Genomic DNA, 23,858 nt, shown 5'->3' with positions numbered 1-23,858 from the left:
TTAACCAGAGATGTAAAGGATCTATATTCTAGAAACTACAAATCACTCTTGAAAGACATTGAAGAAGACACAAAAAGATGGAAAAATATTCCATGCTCATGGATTGGAAGAATTAACATAGTTAAAATGTCCATGCTACCCAGAGCAATCTACACTTTCAATGCTATCCCGATCAAAATACCGAGGACATTTTTCAAAGAACTGGAACAAATAGTCCTTAAATTTGTATGGAACCAGAAAAGGCCCCGAATCTCCAAGGATCTGTTGAAAAGGAAAAACAAAGCTGGGGGCATCACAATGCCGGATTTCGAGCTGTACTACAAAGCTGTGATCACAAAGACAGCATGGTACTGGCACAAAAACAGACACATAGACCAATGGAACAGAATAGAGAACCCAGAAATGGACCCTCAGCTCTTTGGGCAACTAATATGTGATAAAGCAGGAAAAAACATCCGGTGGGAAAAAGACAGTCTCTTCAATAAATGGTGCTGGGAAAATTGGACAGCTACATGCAAAAGAATGAAACTTGACCACTCTCTCACACCATACACAAAAATAAACTCCAAATGGATGAAAGACCTCGATGTGAGACAGGAATCCATCAAAATTCTAGAGGAGAACATAGGCAGCAACCTCTACGACATCGGCCAAAGCAACCTTTTTCATGACACATCCCCAAAGGCAAGAGAAACAAAAGATAAAATGAATTTATGGGACTTCATCAAGATTAAAAGTTTCTGCACAGCCAAGGAAACAGTCAGAAAAACTAAGAGGCAGCCCACGGAATGGGAGAAGATATTTGCAAATGACACTACAGATAAAGGACTGGTATCCAAGATCTACAAAGAACTTCTCAAACTCAATACACGAGAAACAAATAAACAAATCAAAAAATGGGCAGAAGATATGAACAGACACTTTTCCAATGAAGATATACAAATGGCTAACAGACACATGAAAAAATGTTCAAAATCATTAGCCATCAGGGAAATTCAAATCAAAACCACACTGAGATACCATCTTACACCAGTTAGAATGGCAAAAATAGACAAGGCAAGTAACAACAATTGTTGGAAAGGATGTGGAGAAAGGGGATCCCTCCTACATTGTTGGTGGGAATGCAAGTTGGTAAGGGGATCCCTCCTACATTGTTGGTGGGAATGCAAGTTGGTACAGCCACTCTGGAAAACAGTGTGGAGGTCCCTTAAAAAGTTAAAAATTGAGCTACCCTATGACCCAGCCATTGCACTACTGGGTGCTTACCCCAAAGATACAGACGTAGTGAAGAGAAGGGCCATATGCACCCCAATGTTCATAGCAGTAATGTCCACAATAGCTAAATCGTGGAAGGAGCCAAGATGCCCTTCAACAGATAACTGGATTAAGAAGCTGTGGTCCATATATACAATGGAATATTACTCAGCTATCAGAAAGAACGAATTCTCAACATTTGCTGCAACATGGACAGCACTGGAGGAGATAATGCTAAGTGAAATAAGTCAAGCAGAGAAAGACAATTATCATATGATTTCTCTCATCTATGGAACATAAGAACTAGGATGATCGGTAGGGGAAGAAAGGGATAAAGAAAGGGGGGGTAATCAGAAGGGGGAATGAAACATGAGAGACTATGGACTATGAGAAACAAACTGAGGGCCTCAGAGGGGAGGAGGGTGGGGGAATGGGATAAGCTAGTGATGGGTAGTAAGGAGGGCATGTATTGCATGGTGCACTGGGTGTTATACACAACTAATGAGTCATCGAACTTTACATCGGAAACCGGGGATGTACTGTATGGTGACTAACATAATATAATAAAAAATCGTTAAAAAAAAAAAAGACAGCTCAGCTGCCTCTCAGAGCGGAGCAGGGTGGGAAGGGGCTGTATCTTATCCTACTGTCCACAAGTGACTCGTGGGAAACATGTTCATGAACACACTAACACATGTATACCCAAGATCACACGGCTAGGAAGTGATCGGGCCAGGCCTGGAACCCTCCCGAGACCGTGGCTCTCAGCACTCCCTGCGCTGCCTCTCAGGTCCGATCCAGGAGGGCAGAGGTGACGCCTTCCTGGGAGAGTTGCACCTGCTCCTCGCGGCACTGGGACCTGAGGGCCCTGTGTAGTCATCCCTCTGTGGGCCGACAGGAGACAGAGGGTGGGCGGTGCAGACCTGTGCTTCCAGCACCTGGGGCCACTACACTGCACCCTCAGGGCACTGTTCTCACTGAGGTCTGGGCGAGGGTGCCCCCTGCAGGTATGCGGTGCCCGCCTGCACGGCTATGGCGGCATGGCTGAGTAGGGACTGGGGTGGGCACCTGCTAGCTAGAGGGAAGAACCTGGAGAGGAGAATGGTCATAGATATACTTGGGCTCCAATCCTGTCTTTTTCACTTCTTGCCTATGTGACCTCAGGTCAATCACCTGACCTCTGTAAGCCTCACCTTCATCTGTGAAATGGGGACAAGAAAGGAGCTTACAGGGGCCAGGGATAATTAAATGGGAGCTTATATGCAAGAATGCTCAGCATTGCACCTGCACAGTGTTAAGTTCTTGCTAAATGCATGATTTTGGTAAAGTAATCTCAGTTGTCTCATCTGTAAAATGCATCAGCCATGGGATTAGCAGAGAGGAGCCATGTAAAGGGCATATAACAGGCATATAACAGGCAACAAGCAAATGTTCTTGATGATATTAATTTTACTCATCCTGGCAGCAGCAGTCACCCTAGCGGGACCACCACTGTCACATCTTGAGAGAAGGGAGGGGATGTGAAAGGGAGGGGAAAGAAATAACGAGTGGCCAGACTTGTAAAATAGATGTCCTGTCCAGATTCAGGGCAAAGCCAGTGTAGGCTGTGCTCAGCCTCAGGGTGGGCACGCCGCTCTCCTACCTGGCACCCACATCGCCCGTGTTCAACATAAGGATGCGACGCGTGGCTTGTGTCTGGTGCACGACTGGCCCAAATGGGAGATGCTCCTGGTCCAGGGAGACCTCCAGGGCCTGGCAGCAGCCGCTGAGGAGGAAGAGGGGACGCAGGAGCCCCATACATTCCATGAACACCTCCTCGGAGAAGGGAGGGATGCGCTTCTTCGGGGAAAAGATGACTTCCAGCTTACAGACCTCTTTGGGCTTCAGAGTGATGTTGTGGAACGGTATCAGGGCAATGACCTGGACAAAACCACAAGGAGACTCAGTTGCTGAGGACACGGGGCGTCGGAGGCATCCATTTCTGGGTCTTGCTGTTAGGGCTGCAACAGCTCAGGGGTCAGATCCCATTCTGCTCCCTCCTACTGGTGGGTCATCTTTGGCAAGTTACTTAAACTTTCTGTGACTTACTCTATGGTGAAGATTCAGATCATTTGTATAAACGCGTGGCACATAATAGGCATTCCATGAATGTTCATTCTCTCTCCAACCCCTTGCAGCAAATGACCCCTACTCTCTGGTGGAGGAAATAGTACGATAAGAGGAAACAGAAAACACTCAGTGCTCTGGGATCTTTCCAAGGAAGGCTCCCTGAGCTCCCTGCACCACGCTGTTTCAAATGCAGATTCCCAAGTCCCTCCCCAGGCCATCTGAATTTTGGGAGAGCTTAGAGCTCGCATCTTCAAAAGTGCCCTGACCCACATGTCCTAGAGTCTGAGAACTGCTGGTTAAATTTGTATGTTCTCCCCTTCCCCTTTTGTCCTGGCAGAAATAATCAAAATCTGCTCTAAGGAAGCCGAGGCTCCTTCCTTGCTTGTGCTCCCTGGGGTGCAGAGCAGTGGACTGTGGTGGCAGGGGTGAGATGGGCCAAAAACTGCACTGGGACCGTGATCTTAGGGATTTCTCCAAACACCATGATGTTGGAGGCCAAGCCTGGGGCCACTGTGCCAGTACAGGTCACTCATTGCCGAAAGAGGCAAAAGTAGCTTGGCCCAACAGTCGGGGGTCCCCAGTGGCACTGAGGATGTCGCCTTGGATGAATGAGGAAATGAAACCAACAAGTCTGCCCTGTCTCTGGATGGCAGCATGGGCCCTGGGATGAGCTGCCCCCGCTCTCTGGCTCTGGCTAGCTCTCTCGGCCCATTTCCCTGTATCCGGCGATCCCCAGATGGTTCGCAGCGCTCCTGCTGCACCACCTCACACCTGGATGTCCACAAGCACAGGCCCTCTGGGACACAGGTTCCTGCGCCTGCAAGCACACCTCTCCCCAGCCTGTCTGCCTGCAAGACACCTCTTCACCCTAAACTTGGTACAGGCCTCTCTCCACTGCGGGGCCTCCCAACAGCCCCCAGCTGTCCTCTGAGCTGCCCCTTCCCAAGTCACACCCTGCCTCTGCAGCTTCTAGGCTGTTCGGGTGTTATTTCTGGGTCAGTGACCCTTGAAGACTGGAAACTCCACCAGATCCGTCTATATCACATCCACCTTGCTGTGGCCTGAATTGTGTCCCCAAATTCATATGTGAGTGGCGTTCAGCCTTTAGCGGGTAATTAAGTTTAGATGAGGTCATGAGAGTGGGTTCCTCATGACAAGACTAGAGCCCTTGTAAGAAGAGACGCTAGGCAGCTTGATCTCACTGTCTCTCTGCCGGGTGGGCAGACGGCAAGAAGGTGGTTGTTTGTAAGTGATTCTTTCTGGGTGTGAGATTATGGGGAAAATGGTTTTCTTTATGACTTTCTGTATTTTTCAAACTTTCTACAGGATATATATTCATGAGAATCCAGATCTACTGAATCCCACCCCTTCCTCTTTCACTCTGCTGCCCTTTCAAAGTACACAGTGTCTCTAAGCACTGGTGTCCTTCCATGTAAAATGAGAATAATGAAAGCACTAGCCCTATACTGTTTCTGTAAAGACGCTCAGAGGAAGCACATGGGAAGCTCTTAGAATGGTCTGGCACGTTGTAGGTGCACGAGAAGCGTGAGCGGTCAGTGTTGCTAGCAAAGTCACCCGTATCATCAGGAAGTGTGAAGAGCCCACCGGGAGCCCTGAGCACCAACCGTGGGTTCCTGGAGTTCTGGAGTTGAGAACAGGATCGACTGGCTGAATGTGAGCTGGGTGTGGCTGCTGTTCATGATGGAAACCGTTTTTTTCACAACCTGTCCTGGCAGGACAGCTCCTAACTTCACAATCCTGTTGGCTGGATCTAGGACTGAAATCTACAGAACAAGAAAGAGAGCAGGGAGGGAGGGCTTCATCAGTTACCAAGAAAAATAACCATCATGATACATCCACTCTGGTGAGGCCAGGGTGGCTCCTCTCTCTCAGTGTCCCGCCTTCTTCATACGGGAGGGGCGTTCACTCACCCAGTAAACATTCATGGGCATCAACTACCCCCTAGGCAGCTCATTACACAATTACAACAGGGTCAAGGGTCGTGAAGGAAAAGCTCAGGATACCTTGAGAGCGCATTACAGAGGCTGAACTGGCCGGCGGTTCTGGGGAGGCCTGCCTGAGAAGGCATGTCTACACGGCACTGGGAGCTAAAGGAAGGGTAGGATCTAGTCCGTTTGAGTCAGGGTGGGTGTGAGGTTGGAGGGCACCCCGGGGAAAGGGGACACCCTGTGGCGAGGCCCTGACTCGGAGGAGTGGCTCAGTCAAGTCCCGTGTTTAGGAATGAGGGGCACACTGAGAAGACAGGCTTGAAGGTAGTCAGGGCTTGTGCTGAGAGAAGTGGGAAGCCAGGGCTGCATGCAGTGACCCCATCAAGCACGTATTTTGTGAGTGCTCTGGCTTGTGTCTCTGTGGAGACGGGCTAGAAGATGGTGGGACAGAACGCTTGGAGGAGTGATAGGTGCCGACTATTCAGGCTAGAATGGTGGCAGCCAGGGTGGAACAGTGGACATGCTTCCAAGTTCTCATAGGGCACCGATCCCAGTGTTGGCCAGGATGGATCAAGGTCAGGCTGGGCCTGGCCCGCAGGTCTTAGCAGCACCCACAGGTCACTGCCATTCAATCAGTCCCTAAACTGCGCACCCTCTGCCCCTCAGCCTTCTTCATATCCAGCCCACATGTTTCCATTCTGTCTCCAAAGCTGAGAGTCCCTAGCAGCAGCCTGTACCACTGGAAGTCCCCTCCAGATTTTCCCTGATGTACCTGGCACACAGCGAGTGCAGAGTGACTGAGTGACAGAATGAACAAGTGAGATTGGAAGAGACCCCCTCTCCAGCTTGGGTACAGACACCCCAGGTGGCCATGTCCTCCGGTTACTCTAGCTTGATGGAAAGGCTGCCAGGGATACCTCCCTCCCATCCCTCCCGTATCTTCTCTCTGTGGCTGAAATGTCCCCTGCATTCCTAAGCATCTGGGAAAGCCTTCCATCTTCCAAAACGTCCTATTAAAATGCAAACATGCTCACCAAACAGACGCCTTAAATGTTTACCAGACACTGGGGACAAAGGGATTAGCAGCAGCACTTTCATTAGGGGCACCTACTTAGAAGAGATGCCCTCAATCAAACATAATCCTGGGATCTGTGCCTGGCAGAGAATATTGATCAATGTGGCGTTAAGGAAAGATGGTCCACAATTGAAACGTGTGTCCGCATACATAGCCAAAACAAACTGCTATCCAAACCAAATCTGGCCCATTAAACCTGAAAACAAAACACACTCTGACCTAAGAGGAGAAGGATGTGCTCGGGATCATGCATCTGATGGTCTCAAACTTCTCCAAGAAAAAGAATGTTTCTCCTTGTAGCCTATGATGCACTAAAGTTTGGTACCGAATAAGAGTCAGATTTGACAGTTCATCCTTCGGTGGGACTGGCTAGCCTCTGACAGAGGAGCTTGGGGGCTGGACAGGTGGAGAGGAAAGGAAGAGTGGGCTCAGGGGGGCACAGGTGGCTGGGAGGGCCAAAAGGAGGGTGCCAAGCCTGAGGATCTCTCCAGTGGCTTTTTTCTTACCTTCATTTCGGTGCCTTTCCCTTTGATTTCAATTACTTGTTGTGAGAGCCCATTGATTTCAAAGGGAATGAGTTCTCTGTATTGGATACTTTCTCGAGGATAAAAGGTGATTGGAATCTCCAGTGTCTTTCCCGGCTTTATCACATCGACACGGAAGTTCACCTCGAGGTACGTGGTATTGGTGTACAGACAGTCTAAGCTATAGGAAATCAGGAGGAAGGTGTGGATGTTAGAGCTCCTGGAGGTCAGTGAACACGTTTAAGTCACCCAGAAAGACCGATTCTGTCCCCTTGTCTCTCTGAGCTGGGTACTGATGGCTTTCCTGCCCTGCTGCCCTGGAGTCACAGGATGGAAGGGACCTCAGCAGTGGTCCAGCCCACACCCCCTCTGAAATAATCAAGGTACTTACCCCAAATCACACCCTGAGATCCTGGCAGAAATGGGCCTCAAACTCAAAAGTGCCATGGCCCTTTGCTCGATGCTCTTTGCATCCTATTTGTCCTCTCTTTCTGGAAAATGCAGCTCATGGCTTTGTACCCTCTCATAAGAAGGAAATACTTCCTGGGGCACCTGGGTGGCTAAGTAGTCAACTATCTGCCTCTTGATTTCAGCTTGGGTCATAATCTCAGGGTTGTGAAATGGAACCCTGCATTGGGCTCTGTGATGGGCATAGGGCCTGCTTAAGATTCTCTCTTCCTGGGGTGCCTGGGTGGCTCAGTCGTTAAGCATCTGCCTTCAGCTCAGATCATGATCCCAAAGCCCTGGGATCGAGTCCTGCATCGGGCTCCCTGCTCACTGGGGAGCCTGCTTCTACCTCTGTGTGTGCTCTCTCATCTCTCTCTCTCTCTCTCTCTCAAAAAAAGATTCTCTCTCCCTTTCCCTCTGAGCCTCCCACACCTGCCCTGCAGGCCCTCTCTCTCTCTCTCTCTCTCTCTCTCTCTCTAAGGAGAAGGAGGAGGAGGAGGAAGAGGAGGAAGAAGGGGAAGTGCTTCCTAAGTAACTGGGTGGCAAAGCGCAGAGGAGAGGAGTATGTGCTCTGAGTCAGACAGACAGGAGTTTGGATCTGGGCTCTAATCGCTAATCAGCCAGGAGACCTGAGAAAAGTTACTTGGCCCCTTTGGGCCTCTGTTGCCTTATCTGTAAAGCTGGGATAGTGATAGCTACCTCATAAGGCTGTTGTGAGCATTAAATGGAATAGAGCAACTGAGTTGGTCACTAAGCGGGGCACAGAGGAAACATTCCACAAAGGTGAGCTGTTCTCGTTATCCCTAATCGCCCAACTACACGGCATCTTCGAAGACCACATCTACTCTATTCCACCTGTGGGTAGGAAGGCATGAGACCTCTCTACTACAACACTTCCTTGTCTGTCTGCCAGGTATTTAGAGAAGGAGAACTTAACGCCTTTGCGTAGGACTCTGATTGAATTAAATCATGCAGGTAAGAGCGCAGGTAGGTATGATTTTTAATTAGCATTTCAAGCATCACATGACACTCTGGTAACTTGCCCGTCAGGATGATAGCCATCATGATCCCAGCGGCAGCAGCAGATAACCATAACTGAGCATTTCCTACATTCCAGGCACTGTTCTCAGGACTCTCTCTGGGGAACTAATTTAATCCTCCTACTAGCGCTGTAGGGGAGGTGCTATTATTATCCGCCATCTCCAGGCGAGGAGAGTTGAGAACACGTGTCCAAGGTCGCACAGCTAGGGAAGAGCTGGGCTTCGAACTTAGGCCTGTGCTATCCAGTACGGTAGCCACTAGACCCATGTGGCTACCCAAATTCAAATTCAAATGAATTAAAATTTAAAAAATTAAGAGTTCAGTCCCTCAGTTGCACCAGGCACAAGTTATGTGTTCTGCAGCAATAGTAGTTATAGGCTGCCATATTGGACAGCACAGATAGGTAATGGTTCCACCATCCCGGAAAGTTCTATTACATAGTACTAACCTAGAGAGCTTTGAGGAAACACAGGTCTCTGGGCTAGTCTCTGGAAATCCTGTTTCAATAGGTCTGGAATAAGGCCCAGAAACCTGTACTGAAACATTCTACACAGGGATGGTGCAGAGAGGCTGGATTAATCGGAAGACTTAAGCTCGGTATAGATCTGTTATTTACTACAAAGTAATGGCCTGAGAAATACACTCTTTAACTCTTCAGACCTTGGTTTCCACATCTGTTATGTGGAGAAAATAAATGGAAGCCACCGAAGCTCTTATCAGATCATCTGGCACTGCCCTCCTCATTTTAAGATTTTCAGAAGAGTAGCTCACGGCTACCCAAGTATTAGTGGTGGGGAAAGGAGTCTCCGGATTCGTGCCTGGCTGTGTTTGACTCTTTCCCATAATCTTTCTTCTTCTGTTTTGGCAGGACCTCACCTGGAGGACCCACAAGGAGCTAGAGACTCGTCTGGAAGTGGGAAGTCTGCTTACCTCATAGACGTTTCTTCCTTGTTGGTGACAAGCAGGGTTTGCTTGTATGGGGGCATCCCAGCTTGGTAGATGAAGCAGGTCCCAAAGTTGTAGCTGGTGAAGGAGAAATGAACGGCTGGGCTCACAGCAATGCCAGAGATGCCGCACAGAAATGTCGGGCCGTGGCTGATCTGTGGGGACGGAATGGCAGAGCCTGATTAGAAGTGTGAGCAAAGGGCTCCTCAAGTCCTCAGGTGAAGGAGGAAAGCAGTTGGCGCTTTTCAAAAAAAAAGACAAAAATACAGGTGCCAGGACTCCATGGGCAGAGGGTCTGATTCACAGGTTAGAAGTTCGTTTACTTGAGGAAAGCAAAGTGGGATACTCTGCAATCGGACCTTACATTGGCTCCCACGGTGATGATTTGGGGAGAAGGCAAAGGCATGGCAGACATTGCCCCCCCCCCCCCCCCCCCCCCCGCTGGCTGCTTCCCAGGGGTTCCCTATTAGCAGGACTCTGCTTAGTTGCCAGTGTGCCTGGGTGAAAACGCTTGAGTTCCTATCCTTCCTTGACACTCAGACATAGTTCTGGTCATCAGGATATAAACAGAAGAGGACAAGAGGGTGTCCTGTTTTGAATACAGAGGCAGTCTTGCTGGGAACGTTTGGTTGGTTGGTTGTTGGTTTTTTGTTTGTTTTGCCTTCAGCCTCTTTCCTCTTATTTCCACTTTGAATGCAGACCTAGGGCTGCAGGGCAGATGGTTGCCTTGTGACCAGGAAAGGATAAGAATGAGGTCAAAGGCCTCTATGTCAAGGGTGAAAGAGTGGAAAGATATAAACAGTATGGGTCATACCTGGATTCTCAGCAAGATGACACATGTGCCTGTTGGGACATGAGTTTAATTTGCTCTTCAGAGACTTTTTATAATATGAAATTTTGTAAGTTGGTAATTGATTTAAAATAAAATATCCACTATTCATCCTAAATACATTAAAATAAACATTATAACAATTGGTATAAGTCTTCATAAACAACTTCATAAATTGAAAAACAGTTTCTTACTTAAGGCTTACTATAAAGTCTTTATATTTTGTGACTGATTCCCTGGGAAGGATTAAAATTGCCATCTTCCACTCTTCTGCCAATTAGAGCAGGAAGGTACTATGATGTGTGTGATGTTTCTTTTTGCCGTAAGACACAAAAGTTCTGAAAAGGATGGTTCTCAAAAGGGATGGGCTCCTTCTGAGGCGGCATGCCTGGCACTTCGCAGGGAAGATGGCTGCAACATTGCCCTGGAGTTCCAGGCTAGGAGTTTCATAGTTTTGTTTCTTCTGATTGAAAAAAAAAAATTTTTTTTAGACTGTACTATGACTTCATGTCCATCTAAATCATGGGCTGGCCAGCAACTGACCTTGGGTTCCAATTGTTGTACCCCCTGGTTCTCTGTCAGTGGCCTTCTCCGCAAGGATATGAATAAAGACCATGTCTCTTCACTCTGTTGATTGTTGCTTTTGCTGTGCAGAAGCTTCTGAGTTTGACATGGTCCTGCTTCTTTACTTTTGTTTTTGTTGCCTGTGCACTTAGTTTCATATCCATGAGGTCACTGCCAAACCAAGGTCATGGAACTTTCCCCCAGTGTTGTCTTCTAGGAACTTTATAGTTTCAGGTATTACGTTTAAGTCTTTAATCCATTTGCAGCTGACTTTTGGGTGACATGGTGTGAAAGGCTCAATTTCATTCTTTTGCATATGGATATCCAGTTTTCCCAGCACCATTCGTTGAAGAGACTCTCCTTACCCATTGTGTATACTTGGAACCCTTGTCAAAAATCAGTTGGCCGTAAATGTGTGCATTTATTTCTGGCTCCGTATTCTGTTCCATTGGTCTATGTGTCTGTCTTGATGCTGGTACTATACGATTTTGATGATGGTAGCTTTGTAATATACTTTGAAATCAGGATGTGTGATGTCTCTAGCCTTGTTCTTTCTCAGGGTTGATTCGGCTATTTGCGGTCTTTCGTGGTTTTGTATGAATCATAGAACTGTTTTTCTGTATTTGTAAAAAAAAAAATTCCATTGGGATTTTGATAGGGATAGCAGTGAATCTATAGATGGCTGTGGGTAGTATGGAAATTTCAACAGTCTTAAGGCTTTCCATCCACGAACGCAGGATGTCTTTCCATCTGTTTGTGTCTTTAATTTCTTTCATCAGTGTTTTGTAGTTTTCAATATATGTCTTTCACCACCTTAGTTAAGTTTATTTCTGAGAACTGAATCCTTTTCTAAGTGATATTGTAAATGAGATTATTTGCCTAATTTTCTTTTCAGATAGTTTCTTGTTAGTGTGTAGACAAGCAACCGATTTTTGGTTTGTTGACATTGTGTTCTGCAACTTTACTGAATTATTTTATTACTTCTAACAGATTTTTTTAAATTTAAAGATTTTATTTATTTATTTGATAGAGCATGAGTAGGGGGAGCAGGAGGCAGAGGGAGAGGGAAAGGGAGAAGCAGGCTCCCCACTGAGCAGGAAGCCTGATGCAGGGCTCAATCCCAGGACCTTGAGATCATGACCTGAGATGAAGGCTTAAGTGACTGAGCCACCCAGGCACCCCAATTCTAACAGATTTTTTAATGGAATCTTTTGGATTTTCTCTATATAAGATCATGCTGTCTGCACACAGGGACAATTTTACTTTTTCCTTTCCAATTTGGATACCTTTTCTCTTTTTCTTGTCTAACTGCTCTGCCTAGGACTTCCAGAAGTGGTGAGAGTGGGCATCCTTGCCTTGTTCCTGATCTTAAAGGAAAAGCTCTTAGCTTTTCACTGATGAGTATGATGTTAGCTGTGAGCTTTTCATATATGACCTTTATTATGTTGGGGTACTTTCCTTCTAATCCTACTTTGTTGAGAGTTTTTGTCACAAATTTTGTCAAATGCCTTTTCCCACTTCTATTGAGATGATCATGTGATTTTTATCCTTTGTTCTGTTAATGTCAGATATCTCATTAATTGATTTTTGTAAATTGAACCATCCTGGCCTCCGAGAGAAAAGACCCACTTGATTGTAGTGTATGATCCTTTCAATGTATTGTTGGATTTGATTTACTGGCATTTTGTTGAGGATATTTGTACCTATATTTATCAGGGATATTGCCTGTAGTTTTCTTTTCTTGTGGTGTCTTTGTTTGGCTTTGGTATCCAAAGGAATTGAAATCAGGATCTTGAAGAGATATTAAACTCTCATGTTCAGTGTAGCACTATTCACGGTAGTCAAGATGTGAAAACAACCTAAATGTTCATTGACAGATAAATAAAGGTAATGAGGCATATACACACAATTCAGCCATTTGTCTTGAGTAAATGATCCTAGGATTGTTGCTAGCCTTTGGTTAATTTCAAGAGTTCTGAAAAAGCTGCTTTTGCTAGTTTTTGCCAGTGTTCTCATCACTATGGAAGAGCAGCTCTTCTAAGGTCCTTCTCTGCCATTCCTGCGGACATAATAATTACTTGGTTTTTCATTCAATAACTTATCTTGGAAAATGTTATACATATTTTGCCTCTCTTGCTTCCTCTCCACCTGCCATCCATCTCCCTTATTTATTTTAATAGCTGCATAGGATTCCAGTGCATGGATGGTCAACTGCTTTTCAATGGACACTTATCCACTGGGCACCTCAACTGTAGATGAGGCCTTTATACGAGAGACTGTGAGACTGTCTCCAACACGACCACTCTCTAGGAGCTTCTGGCAGGGTGGAGAAGACAAGGAACATACAGGAGAATTAACCTCTCAAGACAGAGTGCTGTTAGTGCTTTCATGGCCAATGTTAAATGGTCTCACCTTGATTCTGAGTTCCACGCCCTTCAAGACACACTTCTTAAATGGTTGGAAAGACAAGATGGCATGTGCACTCTGCCCCACATCCACACTGCCATTAATGGGTGAAAATTCCAAGTATGACAGCAGGGCTTTGGGGCCAGATAGCTCTGCCTGGAAGCTGAAGTTGAACTTCCCCGTGTTGATAAAGCTGAGTTCACACTGAACACATTCGTTCAACTCTACCTGAGAGAACAGAGAGTAGTATGTTGATGGAATGCAAATCATGGTTCCCTTCTCTGGGGTTAGGATATGTAACATGATGGGGAAAAATATCCTTTGGGAAACAGGGATGACAGATGATGTTAGTGAGTTGACTATCATGGGCTAAATGTAGTCAGATATTCCTGCAAGAGCTACTAAGTGTTAGGGGACCCTCATATGTGAGTAAGATGGCAATTTAATTTTTAGACCTCCCTTGGTAGACAAACATCCTTCCTGTATGTTTAATACAAGTATTCTTCCCTTCCCTACCATCTTGCCACCCCCTGAAAAATAAAGTAAGTTTTCACATTAAAACTATATGCATTCTGAGGATGCAGATGCTTCTGGCATGTTTCTGTTCTCCCAGTTTCCCTGGCATTTGAAACAGAGAGATTCAGGTAACATTCACTCATACTGCCTTTCCCAGCTAATGTGGAGAGGGAGGGAGGGTGGGAGAGAGAGAGAGAGAGAGAAAGAGAGAGACTAGAGAGAGAATGAATCAAGGCTCTCTCACACTCCTACCTCATAGAAGTTGATATTGTTAGTCTCTTTGGGAGTCAGGAGAGTGATCAAGCCGGTCCTGTCCTTGCATTTGACCTCTGCATTCATAGTGTATCCCTCAGCCTTGACATTTAAGGTCAGAGGGTGGGCTTTCTTTTTCACATTGCAGATCAAATTAAAGTTCACATCTCCTTCCTGCTTTGGTGTGAAGAAAATATCAACTGGGAACCTGGATGGGGAAGAAGACAGCCAATTAGCCGACAAGGCCAACCTGCTATAATCTGCTAAAGAATATGAGCCTGATGGTTCATCACACGCATTCTGAGGAAAAAGATTGTCATTCCAAATTATGGTGTGTTTTGAAGATTTGCCAGACATGGTGAGACACTGCTTTATGAATTCACAAATACAATTGATAGCAGGGAAAAGAATATAAACATCAGAGGAAATATCGAGAAGAAGGTCTAAAGTTCTCAGTGCTCTACAATTTATCAGGAAAATGGACAATGGGAAATAAGTAGGGTAGGGATGGGATTGTTGATATAAATTTTAGAGTTGGAAGACACTTGATACAGCGCACTCTGAGGGAAACAGATTCTCCTAGCTAGCAGATCTAGAAGCCCTGCTCTACTGGGAAGGTGCAGTCGTGGGGGACTCTTTCTTTACCTGGACAATGGTGGGATCCAGCCTTCCATGGGACATATCACCAGGCTGTTGCCGAAACCTTCAGAATATCGTGAGTTGTCCTGGAAGGCAAAATGGAACCCCTGCTCCTCCTTGTTGATGATCTGCACGGTCTCCCTGGCTTCTCTGCCTAAGACAGAAACACTGGCTCTCAGTGAAGGCCTCATGCCTGCTTCTCAAGTATCTCAGCAGATACTGCTCCTCAGGCAAGAGGAAAGCTTCTTAAAAAAACTCTTCAACTTCTTTTCTCTCTCTTCCCAAGCTCTTCAGTCTTTGACTACCTCTTCCTTCCGGCTGCTCTATAAGTGACCTTCTTCCCCTGGAGAGATTCCTGTCTTCCTTCCAGAATTTTATTCCATCAATTGCATGCTCTGGCTAGGTGGCTTCTGCCTTGGTCACACATGCCTCAGGTGATTCTGATGACATTATTTTCTCTCCTTGTTCCTTTGCAACTAATGCTTTTTGTTAATGAGGGCTTTACCCTCCCTGGTAGGCCCCCTAACTCTGCCCATATCTTTGTAAATAGTCCCTGCATTAAACTCTTTTGAATCAGAGCTCAGGTATGTCATCAGAGTCCCAATGGGGCCCGAATACATCTGTCATTATTTTGCTTTTTCTTACTTCCCTTGATTACTGCAGAGCATTTGTTTTTTTTTTACATATACTTTAGGATCATTTTATCCAATTGTCCCCCCACCCCCCATCCTTTTGGGATTAAAGTTACCAGATTTAGGAAATATATATATATTTTTAGTATAAGTATGTCCCAAATATTGCATGAAACATACTTCTACTGACACGCTAATACTAAAAAATTACTCATTGTTATCTGAAATTCAAATTTGACTATGCATCCTGTGTTTTATCTGGCAACACCAGCTGCGATTTTAATTGGAACTTGATTAAATTTGCATTTAATCTTGAGAGAACTGGTATATGTTCACATCTTGTTTGGGGGCATTTTAATAAGATTTTGTAGTTTTCTTCATATAGGTCCTGTGCTTTTCTTGTTACATTTATCCTAGATATTACATAGGTTTTGTCAATATTGAATGGATTTTTTGTTTCTGTTTCTAGGTGCTTATTGCTAAAAGAAAGAAAAACTATTGATTTTTACATAATTGTCTTACATCCAGCCACTTACTAAATTATCTTGTTGATTCTAGTGGTTTGTTTTGCTTTTCTCTAGAGCCTCTTGAGGTTTTCTATGTATGAAGTCACCAACAACAGCAAATGAGATAGTTTTGTCTCTTTTCCCCTAATGTTTATGCCAATTATTGAATTTTCTTATTTTATTGTATTTGCTAAAATCACCAAGAAAGCATTCAATAATAATGATGATAATGAGCATCCTTGCCTAATTCCTGATTTTAACTGAAGTGGTTTCAGTGGTTTGTTACAGGATAATATTTGTCTTTTGATTTTGGTTAGTCTTCTTTTTTTTGAGGGAGAGGGAGAGAGAGAGAGCCAGTGTGAACGTATGTGTGAGCAGGGGAGAGGGGCAGAGGGAGAGAGAGAATCCCAAGCAGCCTCCACACTCAGCACAAAGCCCGACAAGGGGCTCCATCTCATAACCCTGAGATCACGACCTGAGCCGAAATCAAGAGTTGGATGCTTAACTGATTGAACTACCAAGGTGCCCCTGGATAGTCTTCTCTATTTAAGGTTTTCCCTCTATTCCTATCTTACTATTAGAATTTCTGTTGAGGATTTCTGCTGAATTTTAGCAAAGGCTTTTTAGTATATATTCATATGATCACATGGTTGTTCTTTTATCTGTTGAAATAATCATTATATTGAAATGCACCACCCTTGCATTCCCAGATTAAATTCTGTTTGTCTTGCTGTTGCTGTTTTTATTTATTTAATTTTATTCTAATTCTAGTTAGTTAACACACAGTGTTATATTAGTTTCAGGTGTACAACAGAGTGATTCAACACTTTCATATATCACCTGGCGCTCACCACGACAAGTCCATTCCTTAGTCCCCATCACCTGTTTCATCACCATCCCCCTACCCACCCCGCTCTGGTAACCATCTGCTTGTTCTCTATAGTTAAGAGTGCTGTTATTATTCTTATGCTATACTGTCCATTTATTTGTTCAAAACCTTCTGAAACCTCCTCCCACCTATTTATATGTATCGGTATAAGAAATGTATGGAAATATTACATAATAACCTGTTAACATGGGTTTCCTTTGATGGGAAGGATGGGTGGAGAGATATTAAAATTTTCCTTGTATAACAGATTGTCTTATTATAAAGAGTGTTACTTTTCTAAATATAAAATCTAATGAGTTACTAAAACATCCTCTGGCTTTAGTTGTGTTTTACAACACACACGCAGCCCCCCCCCCCCATCCGTGTGATAAGGAACCTGGCAATCACTTCCTTTATTTCCTTCAGGTCTCTGATCAAATGTCACTTTCCCACTGCCTACTGGCATCCTTTATTCTCCCTATCCTGCTTTATTCTTCACTAGAATACTTACTAACATCTGACATGCTATATATATATATATTTTTTTTTTCTTTTTTGGTAGTCTGCTTTCTATTACTAGAATGTAACCACTGTGAGGGTGGGGCCTTTGGCTTTATCTACAGCTTTCTCAGCTCACAGAGAGTGCCTGAGTCATACAGGGGGCTCAGGAATATTTGCTGAGCTGCATAAGTATATGAGAGGACGGCAGAGCAATCTGCTCACTGTGGCACAGACTGAGAGGCAAACGAATACAGCCCATCCTCCGGAGGCCCATTCAAGTAAGACAGGGATAACGTGAGGCTCTGGAAATGAACACAGTCAGTCCAGACCTTCAAGGAATCTAACAAGTAGGATCTGTAGCAAGGCTTCTAAATGCTCTTAGGTTATTAGTGTGTGGGTTTAGAAGATAACTGATGGAAATCAGATTGAGAGATAAATGTTTCATGGCTTTGTGAACAGTGATAGAGTACTTCTGACAGGCACCAGGAAAAGTGTCCCACCCAAGTCTGCTCCTGGAGCTCATTGCTGGGTCAGCCCTACTCCCCTCCCTCGCAAGTCACACCAGCTCAAACATAAACCAACAGGGTAGCCTTACCAATGAGGAGACAACTGAAGTTGAGGTGTGACTTGTTCAGATTGATGAGAGGATCGGTGGCTTTGCCTACCAGTAGGAAAGGGACGGTGATGTTGTGTTCGGGGATTAAGAAAGTCCAGAATGCTTCTGTGATGTCCAGATGGAAAGGTGTGAACTGGAAGACAATCTAAGAAGACAGTTCGGAACAGAGGGGTAAAAGGCGTTTCTGTTTGCTTGTTCCACATGCCCTTGGAGGCTTCCTGGTGCTGGGGTTATGATGGCTGACATTGCCAGGTCACCCCTACCTTTCTAATGTCTCTGTGAAGGCACGTAAGTGTGGCTGTTCCAGCAATATCAATGTCTGTTTGCCCTGCCCACAGGTCCTCCTGAGAGGGTCTACCCCACCCACAGCCTCTGATGGCTGGGCTGCCATATTCCACACCATGTCTTTCTTTGGCATGTAAAAATAGAGAGAATCTGAGAGAAATATGGAATTTTGGCTTTTCTCAAGAAGTTTGGGAAAACTGGCAACCCTGGGCCTACTTGTCTGTGTGTGGTCATCTGACAGGGAAGCACTCAGCCAGCCAGAGCTGGGCTCAGCATTCCCTGTCATTGTCCCCTGGGCCTTCTCCATTTATCTGTGGGAACTTTCCAAAGGCATATGAATTCATAATTTCTATTTCATGGATTTATTTCTGCGTCTGAGGTTCTCTGCAGAACTTACAGATACAGGGCCCATAGATCTGTTTTGGCATGAATTCATGCTTCTTTAAGTCTGACCCTAGACCCTATACCACTGCGTAAATATGAGGACTGAGCTGTGGGACAGGACCCACTTTTCTGTTTTGCCCTTTGGCTTGACCAAGTAAAAACACATCTGTATCCTTTTCCTGCTGTCAGCTCCTTAGGAAAAAAAAAATAAGTCTTCCTGTTATTTTATGAGTCCTGGAGTCCCTGGGCATTAGTGTCCAGCTTCCCTTCCCTGCTTTAATAGTTTCAGGTTTTAAAACTGCAAATGCTAGAGCTCTCCATATCTCCATGGTCAACCAAGAGAACTCAGGTCTGTCCTGTTCATGAGGACTGCCTGATGTCTATGCCACTCAAGGAATATTGATTGATGCACCCTTGGGCTGTCCTCCCTCACTCTAACTATGGTCTACAGCACACTTACTATGCAGAGAGAGAGAAAGCGAGAGAGTGAGAGAGCGAGAGAGCGAGAGAATGATTAAAGTCCTGGGTCGGGTGGTCTTCATTCACACACACACCTCAGCTTTCTTTTCCGGGTGGACGAGGCCCTTCTCTGTAAGGCATGTGAAGGCTGGAGGGTTCTGGAGACTCTCAGATTCTTCAGAGATCCAGCAGAAGGTGTAGGTGCTATTAGTGGGGTTCAGAATTGTAAAAGTCCTGGCCAATGGGGAAGAATTGATAGCAGAGAGTGAAACGGGGGGTTGAGGAATAAGAGAAACTTTCTTATGACCTTCCCTAGCACAGTCCCCCTCTGTGGGAAGTAGATCTTGTCTGGGCATTTCATTATCATAGAAATGAAAACTGCATCTCAAATGGGGCTCCAGACTATGGCTAGAGTTCAGGACTTTGGAGTAACAATGGTGTCCAGGGTGCTTCTGTTCCAATGATCCTCTGTGGTTAAGGTGGTGGTCAGGGATTCTATGTTTCTGTCCTCCAGATTTTCCCCAATGTTGATACTAAGGAGACAAAATCCAGCTTCCTTACTGGAGAAGTTCTCCAAAGTCCAACCCCAGTAGTTCAAGCCTGCTTCTAGGAATTAGCCTCACCGACTTCCCTGAATCCTTCCTCTCCATTCTTTAGAAGGACTGACTGATAGGAACTCAACAAATGCAAACCTAGGCAACTCACCGGAGACTCTTCCCTCCTATGCCCACACTGGTGAACTCAATCACCCGCGTGTTTGAGTCCAGAGCCGCACCACTAGGCCCTCGGAGATCTGGGTTGCGCCGATGACCGCTGATGTAGTCGGAGTGTTTCAGGTCAAAGTGGCAGAAGGGCAAGAGGCTCCGCCCTTTTGTTGATAGGACTGGACCTTGCTCTCCAGGTGGCAGGTTGGGAATCCTGAGACGAAAAGGTTACTCTTACTTATTTTTAAATCAATCATTGCTTTCTGAGTTGGTTGGAAATGAATTATTATATCCACCAGAATGTGAGCTCCATGAAAGCAGAGACCGGGTCTGTCCTGGTCAACAACATAATCTCAGTCCCTGAACAGTGCATGATACATGGTAGGTGTTCGTTCCGTAACTGTTGAGTAGATGAATGCATGAATGGGCTGAGGCAGTGGCGGCTGAATTCTGGCTCTTTTTCTGTATCTAAGTGTGGCCCCAAGTTATCCCTCCAGCAGTGGTGACAAAATCTCCCTGCTGTAAATTGAGCAGAGTCCTGCTCTGGGTCCTCCATAGGCATCTACCGGGGTATGAACATTGACAGAGAAATCCTAAAAGAGCAGCCTGAGCTCCTCGGTGAAGGTGAACTGGATGTGAGCAGACTTGGCCCCAGCACCACATTTAGGGGCCCAGATGTGGGAGGGGTCCCTGCGGTAGATTGCAGGGGCTCCACAAAGCTCTTATGGCTCATGTAGGTCTCGCTGCCCCATGCCAGGGTTCACACAGTTCCTCTGTAAGGTAGGTATTGTACTTGGAGCTTTCCTGGGACTGGCTAGCACATCAGGGGCTTTCATTGCTAGAAGTTACTGGATTGGCTTTTCTCGAATTGGGTCTGGGCCCCCCCTGTTGCTCACCAAGGCATCACGTCTACCACCTCCACTAGCACCATGTACGTGGATTGTGCTCACTGTGTGCCAGGTTCTGTGTGAAGTCTGCACTTGAATCGACTCATTTAATGTTCATGGCAACTGCACAAGGTGGGTATTGTTATTTCCTTTCTACATGAGGAAACCAAGCCTCAGAAAAGGTACAAGAAACTTTTCCTAAGTTCCTACGTGCCCAAGGACTGGAACCCATCTGTCTGTCAGCCATCCTGTTGCTCAGTGGAATCCTCTATGTGGCTGGGAAGGGGGAAGGGGGCGGGAGGAAGAGTCTAGAGAGTGTTGGTGAGTAATACAAAAGACCAGATTCTCCGTATCTTCCAAATCCTGGCCCCGTTGACTCTTTCCAAAGGGAAATGTAACAATTTTCCAAGGCTGGAAAGAATGTTGGTAGTGGTGGGACAGAAAACAGGATAGGAGATGTGGAGCTTTGTTCCGGGGAGCACATCTCCTTACTGGCAGAAAAGATTGCCCTCAAAGTCTCCAACCTCCAGCGGGGAGAATTTCACTTTGAGCTTCTGAGTCTTCCCCACAGGCACAGTGCCTGAGGAGGGCTCCACGGAGAAGGGTGGCAGGGAAACGTCATTCCAGTGGTTGATGGCACTGTCCAGGGTGCTGACTGTGTGCAGCGTGCCCTGGCTAAGTTGGTCTTTTTGAGAGGAACCTGCGGGCAAACAGAGACAGCCAGTGATATTCCTTCTGCATTTGCAGTGGGAGGGCAGGTGGAAGGCAGCCCACTCACACGTCCTCAGGGACCCTCCGTGGGGTCTGTGGGCTCACCTCTTCTAGCAGGTATACTCAATTTTGGGCACTAAGGGGTAAGGAATTGGTTCATATCTCTCCTAGGAGACTCATGAAAATACTTCTGTTAATTCTCTCAAGTTTTCAAAGTTGTTTCTTTTTGGCTCAAGGGGGTGGGTCAAGGAGTTGTCTCCTGGTCTTCTGCCTCAAGAATAATGGGCTGTGCAATGGACCTCAAAAGAAAGCTGGGGTAGCAATTCTCATATCAGACAGATTAGATGTTAAACTAAAGACTGTTGTTAGAGATACAGAAGGACACTATATTATTCTTAAAGGATGTATCCAACAAGTGGATATGACAATTATAAATATCTATGCCCCCAACAGGGGAGCAGCTAGATACACAAGCCAACTCTTAACCAGAATAAAGAGACATATAGATAATAATACATTAATAGTAGGGGACCTCAACACTCCACTCTCAGCAATAGACAGATCACCTAAGCAGAAAAGCAACAAAGAAACAAGAGCTTTGAATGACATACTGGACCAGATGGACCTCATAGATATATACAGAACACTACACCTCAGAACAACAGAATATTCATTCTTTTTGAATGCACATGGAACTTTCTCCAGAATAGACCATATACTGGGTCACAAAACAGGTCTCAACTGATACCAAAAGACTGAGATTATTCCCCGCATATTCTCAGACCACAATGCTTTGAAACTGGAACTCAATCACAAGGAAAAATTTGGAAGAAACTCAAACACTTGGAAACTAAGAACCATCCTGCTCAAGAATGATTGGGTAAACCAGGAAATTAAAAATCAGTTTAAACAATTTTTGGAGGCCAATGAGAATGAAAACACATCGGTCCAAAACCTATGGGACACTGCAAAGGCAGTCCTAAGGGGAAAATACATAGCCATCCAAGCCTCACTCAAAAGAATAGAAAAATCTAAAATGCAGTTTTTATATTCTCACCTCAAGAAGCTGGAGCTGGAACAGAAGAACAGGCTTAACCCATGCACGAGAAGGCAGCTGACCAAGATTAGAGCAGAGATCAATGAATTAGAAACCAGGAGCACAGTAGAGCAGATCAACAGAACTAGAAGCTGGTTCTTTGAAAGAATAAATAAGATCGATAAGCCACTGGCCAGACTTATTCAAAAGAATAGAGAAAGGACCCAATTTAATAAAATTATGAACGAAAGGGGCGAGATCAGGACCAACACCAATGAAATAGGAAGGATCATTAGAAACTTTTATACAGCTTTATGCCAATAAATTAAACAACCTGGAAGAAACGGATGCCTTCCTGGAAACCTATAAATGACCAAGACTGAAACAGGAATAAATTGATTATTTAAACAGACCTATTAAGTATGAAGAGATTGAAGCAGTGATCAAAAACCTCCCCCAAAACAATAGTCCAGGGCCTGACGGATTCCCTGGGGAATTCTACCAAACATTCAAAGAAGAAATAATACCTATTCTCCTGAAGCTGTTTCAAAAAATAAAAACAGAAGGAAAACTAGCAAACTCATTCTATGAGGCCAGTATTACCTTGATCCCCAAACCAGGCAAAGACCCCATCAAAAAGGAGAATTGCAGACCGATTTCCCTGATGAATATGGATGCCAAAATTCTCAACAAGATTCTAGCTAATAGGATCCAACAGTATATTAAAAGGATTACCCAACAAGACCAAGTGGGATTCATTCCTGGGATGCAAGGGTGGTTCAACATTCCCAAATCGATCAGTGTGATAGATCATATCAACAAGAAAAGAGTCAAGAACCATATGTCCTCTCAATTGATGCAGAAAAAGCATTTGACAAAATACAGCATCCTTTCCTGATTAAAACCCTTCAGAGTGTAGGGATAGAGGATATATTCCTCAATTTCAGAAAAACCATCTATGAAAAGCCTACAACGAATATCATTCTCAACAGAGAAAAGCTGAAAGCCTTTCCCTTAAGATCAGGAACACGACAAGGATGCCCACTCTCGCCATTATTATTCAACATAGTACTATAAGTCCTTGCAACATCAATCAGACAACAAAAAGGGATAAAAGGTATCCAAACTGGCAGAGAAGAAGTCAAACTGTCTCTCTTCGCAGATGACATGATACTCTATACAGAAAACCCAAAAGACTCCACCCCCAAACTACAAGAACTTATAGAGCAATTCAGTAATGTGGCGGGATACAAAATCAATGCTCAGAAATCAGTTGCATTTCTATACACAAACAATGAGACTGAAGAAATAGAAATTAGGGAATCCATTCCATTTACAACAGCACCAAAAATCATACGTTATCTCAGAATTAACTTAACCAGATGTAAAGAATCTATATTCTAGAAACTATAAATCACTCTTGAAAGACATTGAATAAGACACAAAAAGATGGAAAGATATTCCATGCTCATGGATCGGAAGAATTAACATAGTTAAAATGTCCATGCTACCCAGAGCAATCTACACTTTCAATGCCATCCCGATCAGAATACCAATGACATTTTTCAAAGAACTGGAACAAACAGCCCTTAAATTTGTGTGGAACCAGAAAAGGCCCCGAATCGCCAAGGAACTGTTGAATAGGAAAAACAAAGCTGGGGGCATCACGTTGCCGGATGTCAAGCTGTACTACAAAGCTGTGATCACAAAGACAGCATG

General features: G+C 45.0%; 1 protein-coding gene across 1 annotated transcript in view; it reads right to left on the bottom strand.

Moving 5' to 3' along the window:
* HYDIN (HYDIN axonemal central pair apparatus protein) overlaps positions 1–23,858 on the bottom strand; it is a 394,665-nt gene that overhangs the window by 21,753 nt on the left and 349,054 nt on the right. Inside the window, exons 70-80 of the mRNA XM_008702363.2 lie at positions 20,885–21,092; positions 19,507–19,719; positions 18,897–19,035; positions 17,653–17,818; positions 14,557–14,704; positions 13,912–14,119; positions 13,150–13,371; positions 9,330–9,499; positions 6,894–7,092; positions 4,989–5,147; positions 2,897–3,174 (exon numbers count right to left, since the gene is read on the bottom strand). Coding sequence (XP_008700585.2) covers positions 2,897–3,174; positions 4,989–5,147; positions 6,894–7,092; positions 9,330–9,499; positions 13,150–13,371; positions 13,912–14,119; positions 14,557–14,704; positions 17,653–17,818; positions 18,897–19,035; positions 19,507–19,719; positions 20,885–21,092 — 2,110 coding nt within the window. The remainder of the gene's footprint in view (positions 1–2,896; positions 3,175–4,988; positions 5,148–6,893; positions 7,093–9,329; positions 9,500–13,149; positions 13,372–13,911; positions 14,120–14,556; positions 14,705–17,652; positions 17,819–18,896; positions 19,036–19,506; positions 19,720–20,884; positions 21,093–23,858) is intronic.

This window comes from Ursus maritimus, unplaced genomic scaffold, assembly GCF_017311325.1.
Source record: "Ursus maritimus isolate PB19 unplaced genomic scaffold, ASM1731132v1 scaffold_19, whole genome shotgun sequence".
Taxonomy (NCBI): domain Eukaryota; kingdom Metazoa; phylum Chordata; class Mammalia; order Carnivora; family Ursidae; genus Ursus; species Ursus maritimus.
The sequence above is the reverse complement of the archived record's forward strand: the minus strand, read 5'-3'. Positions and strand labels throughout refer to the sequence as shown.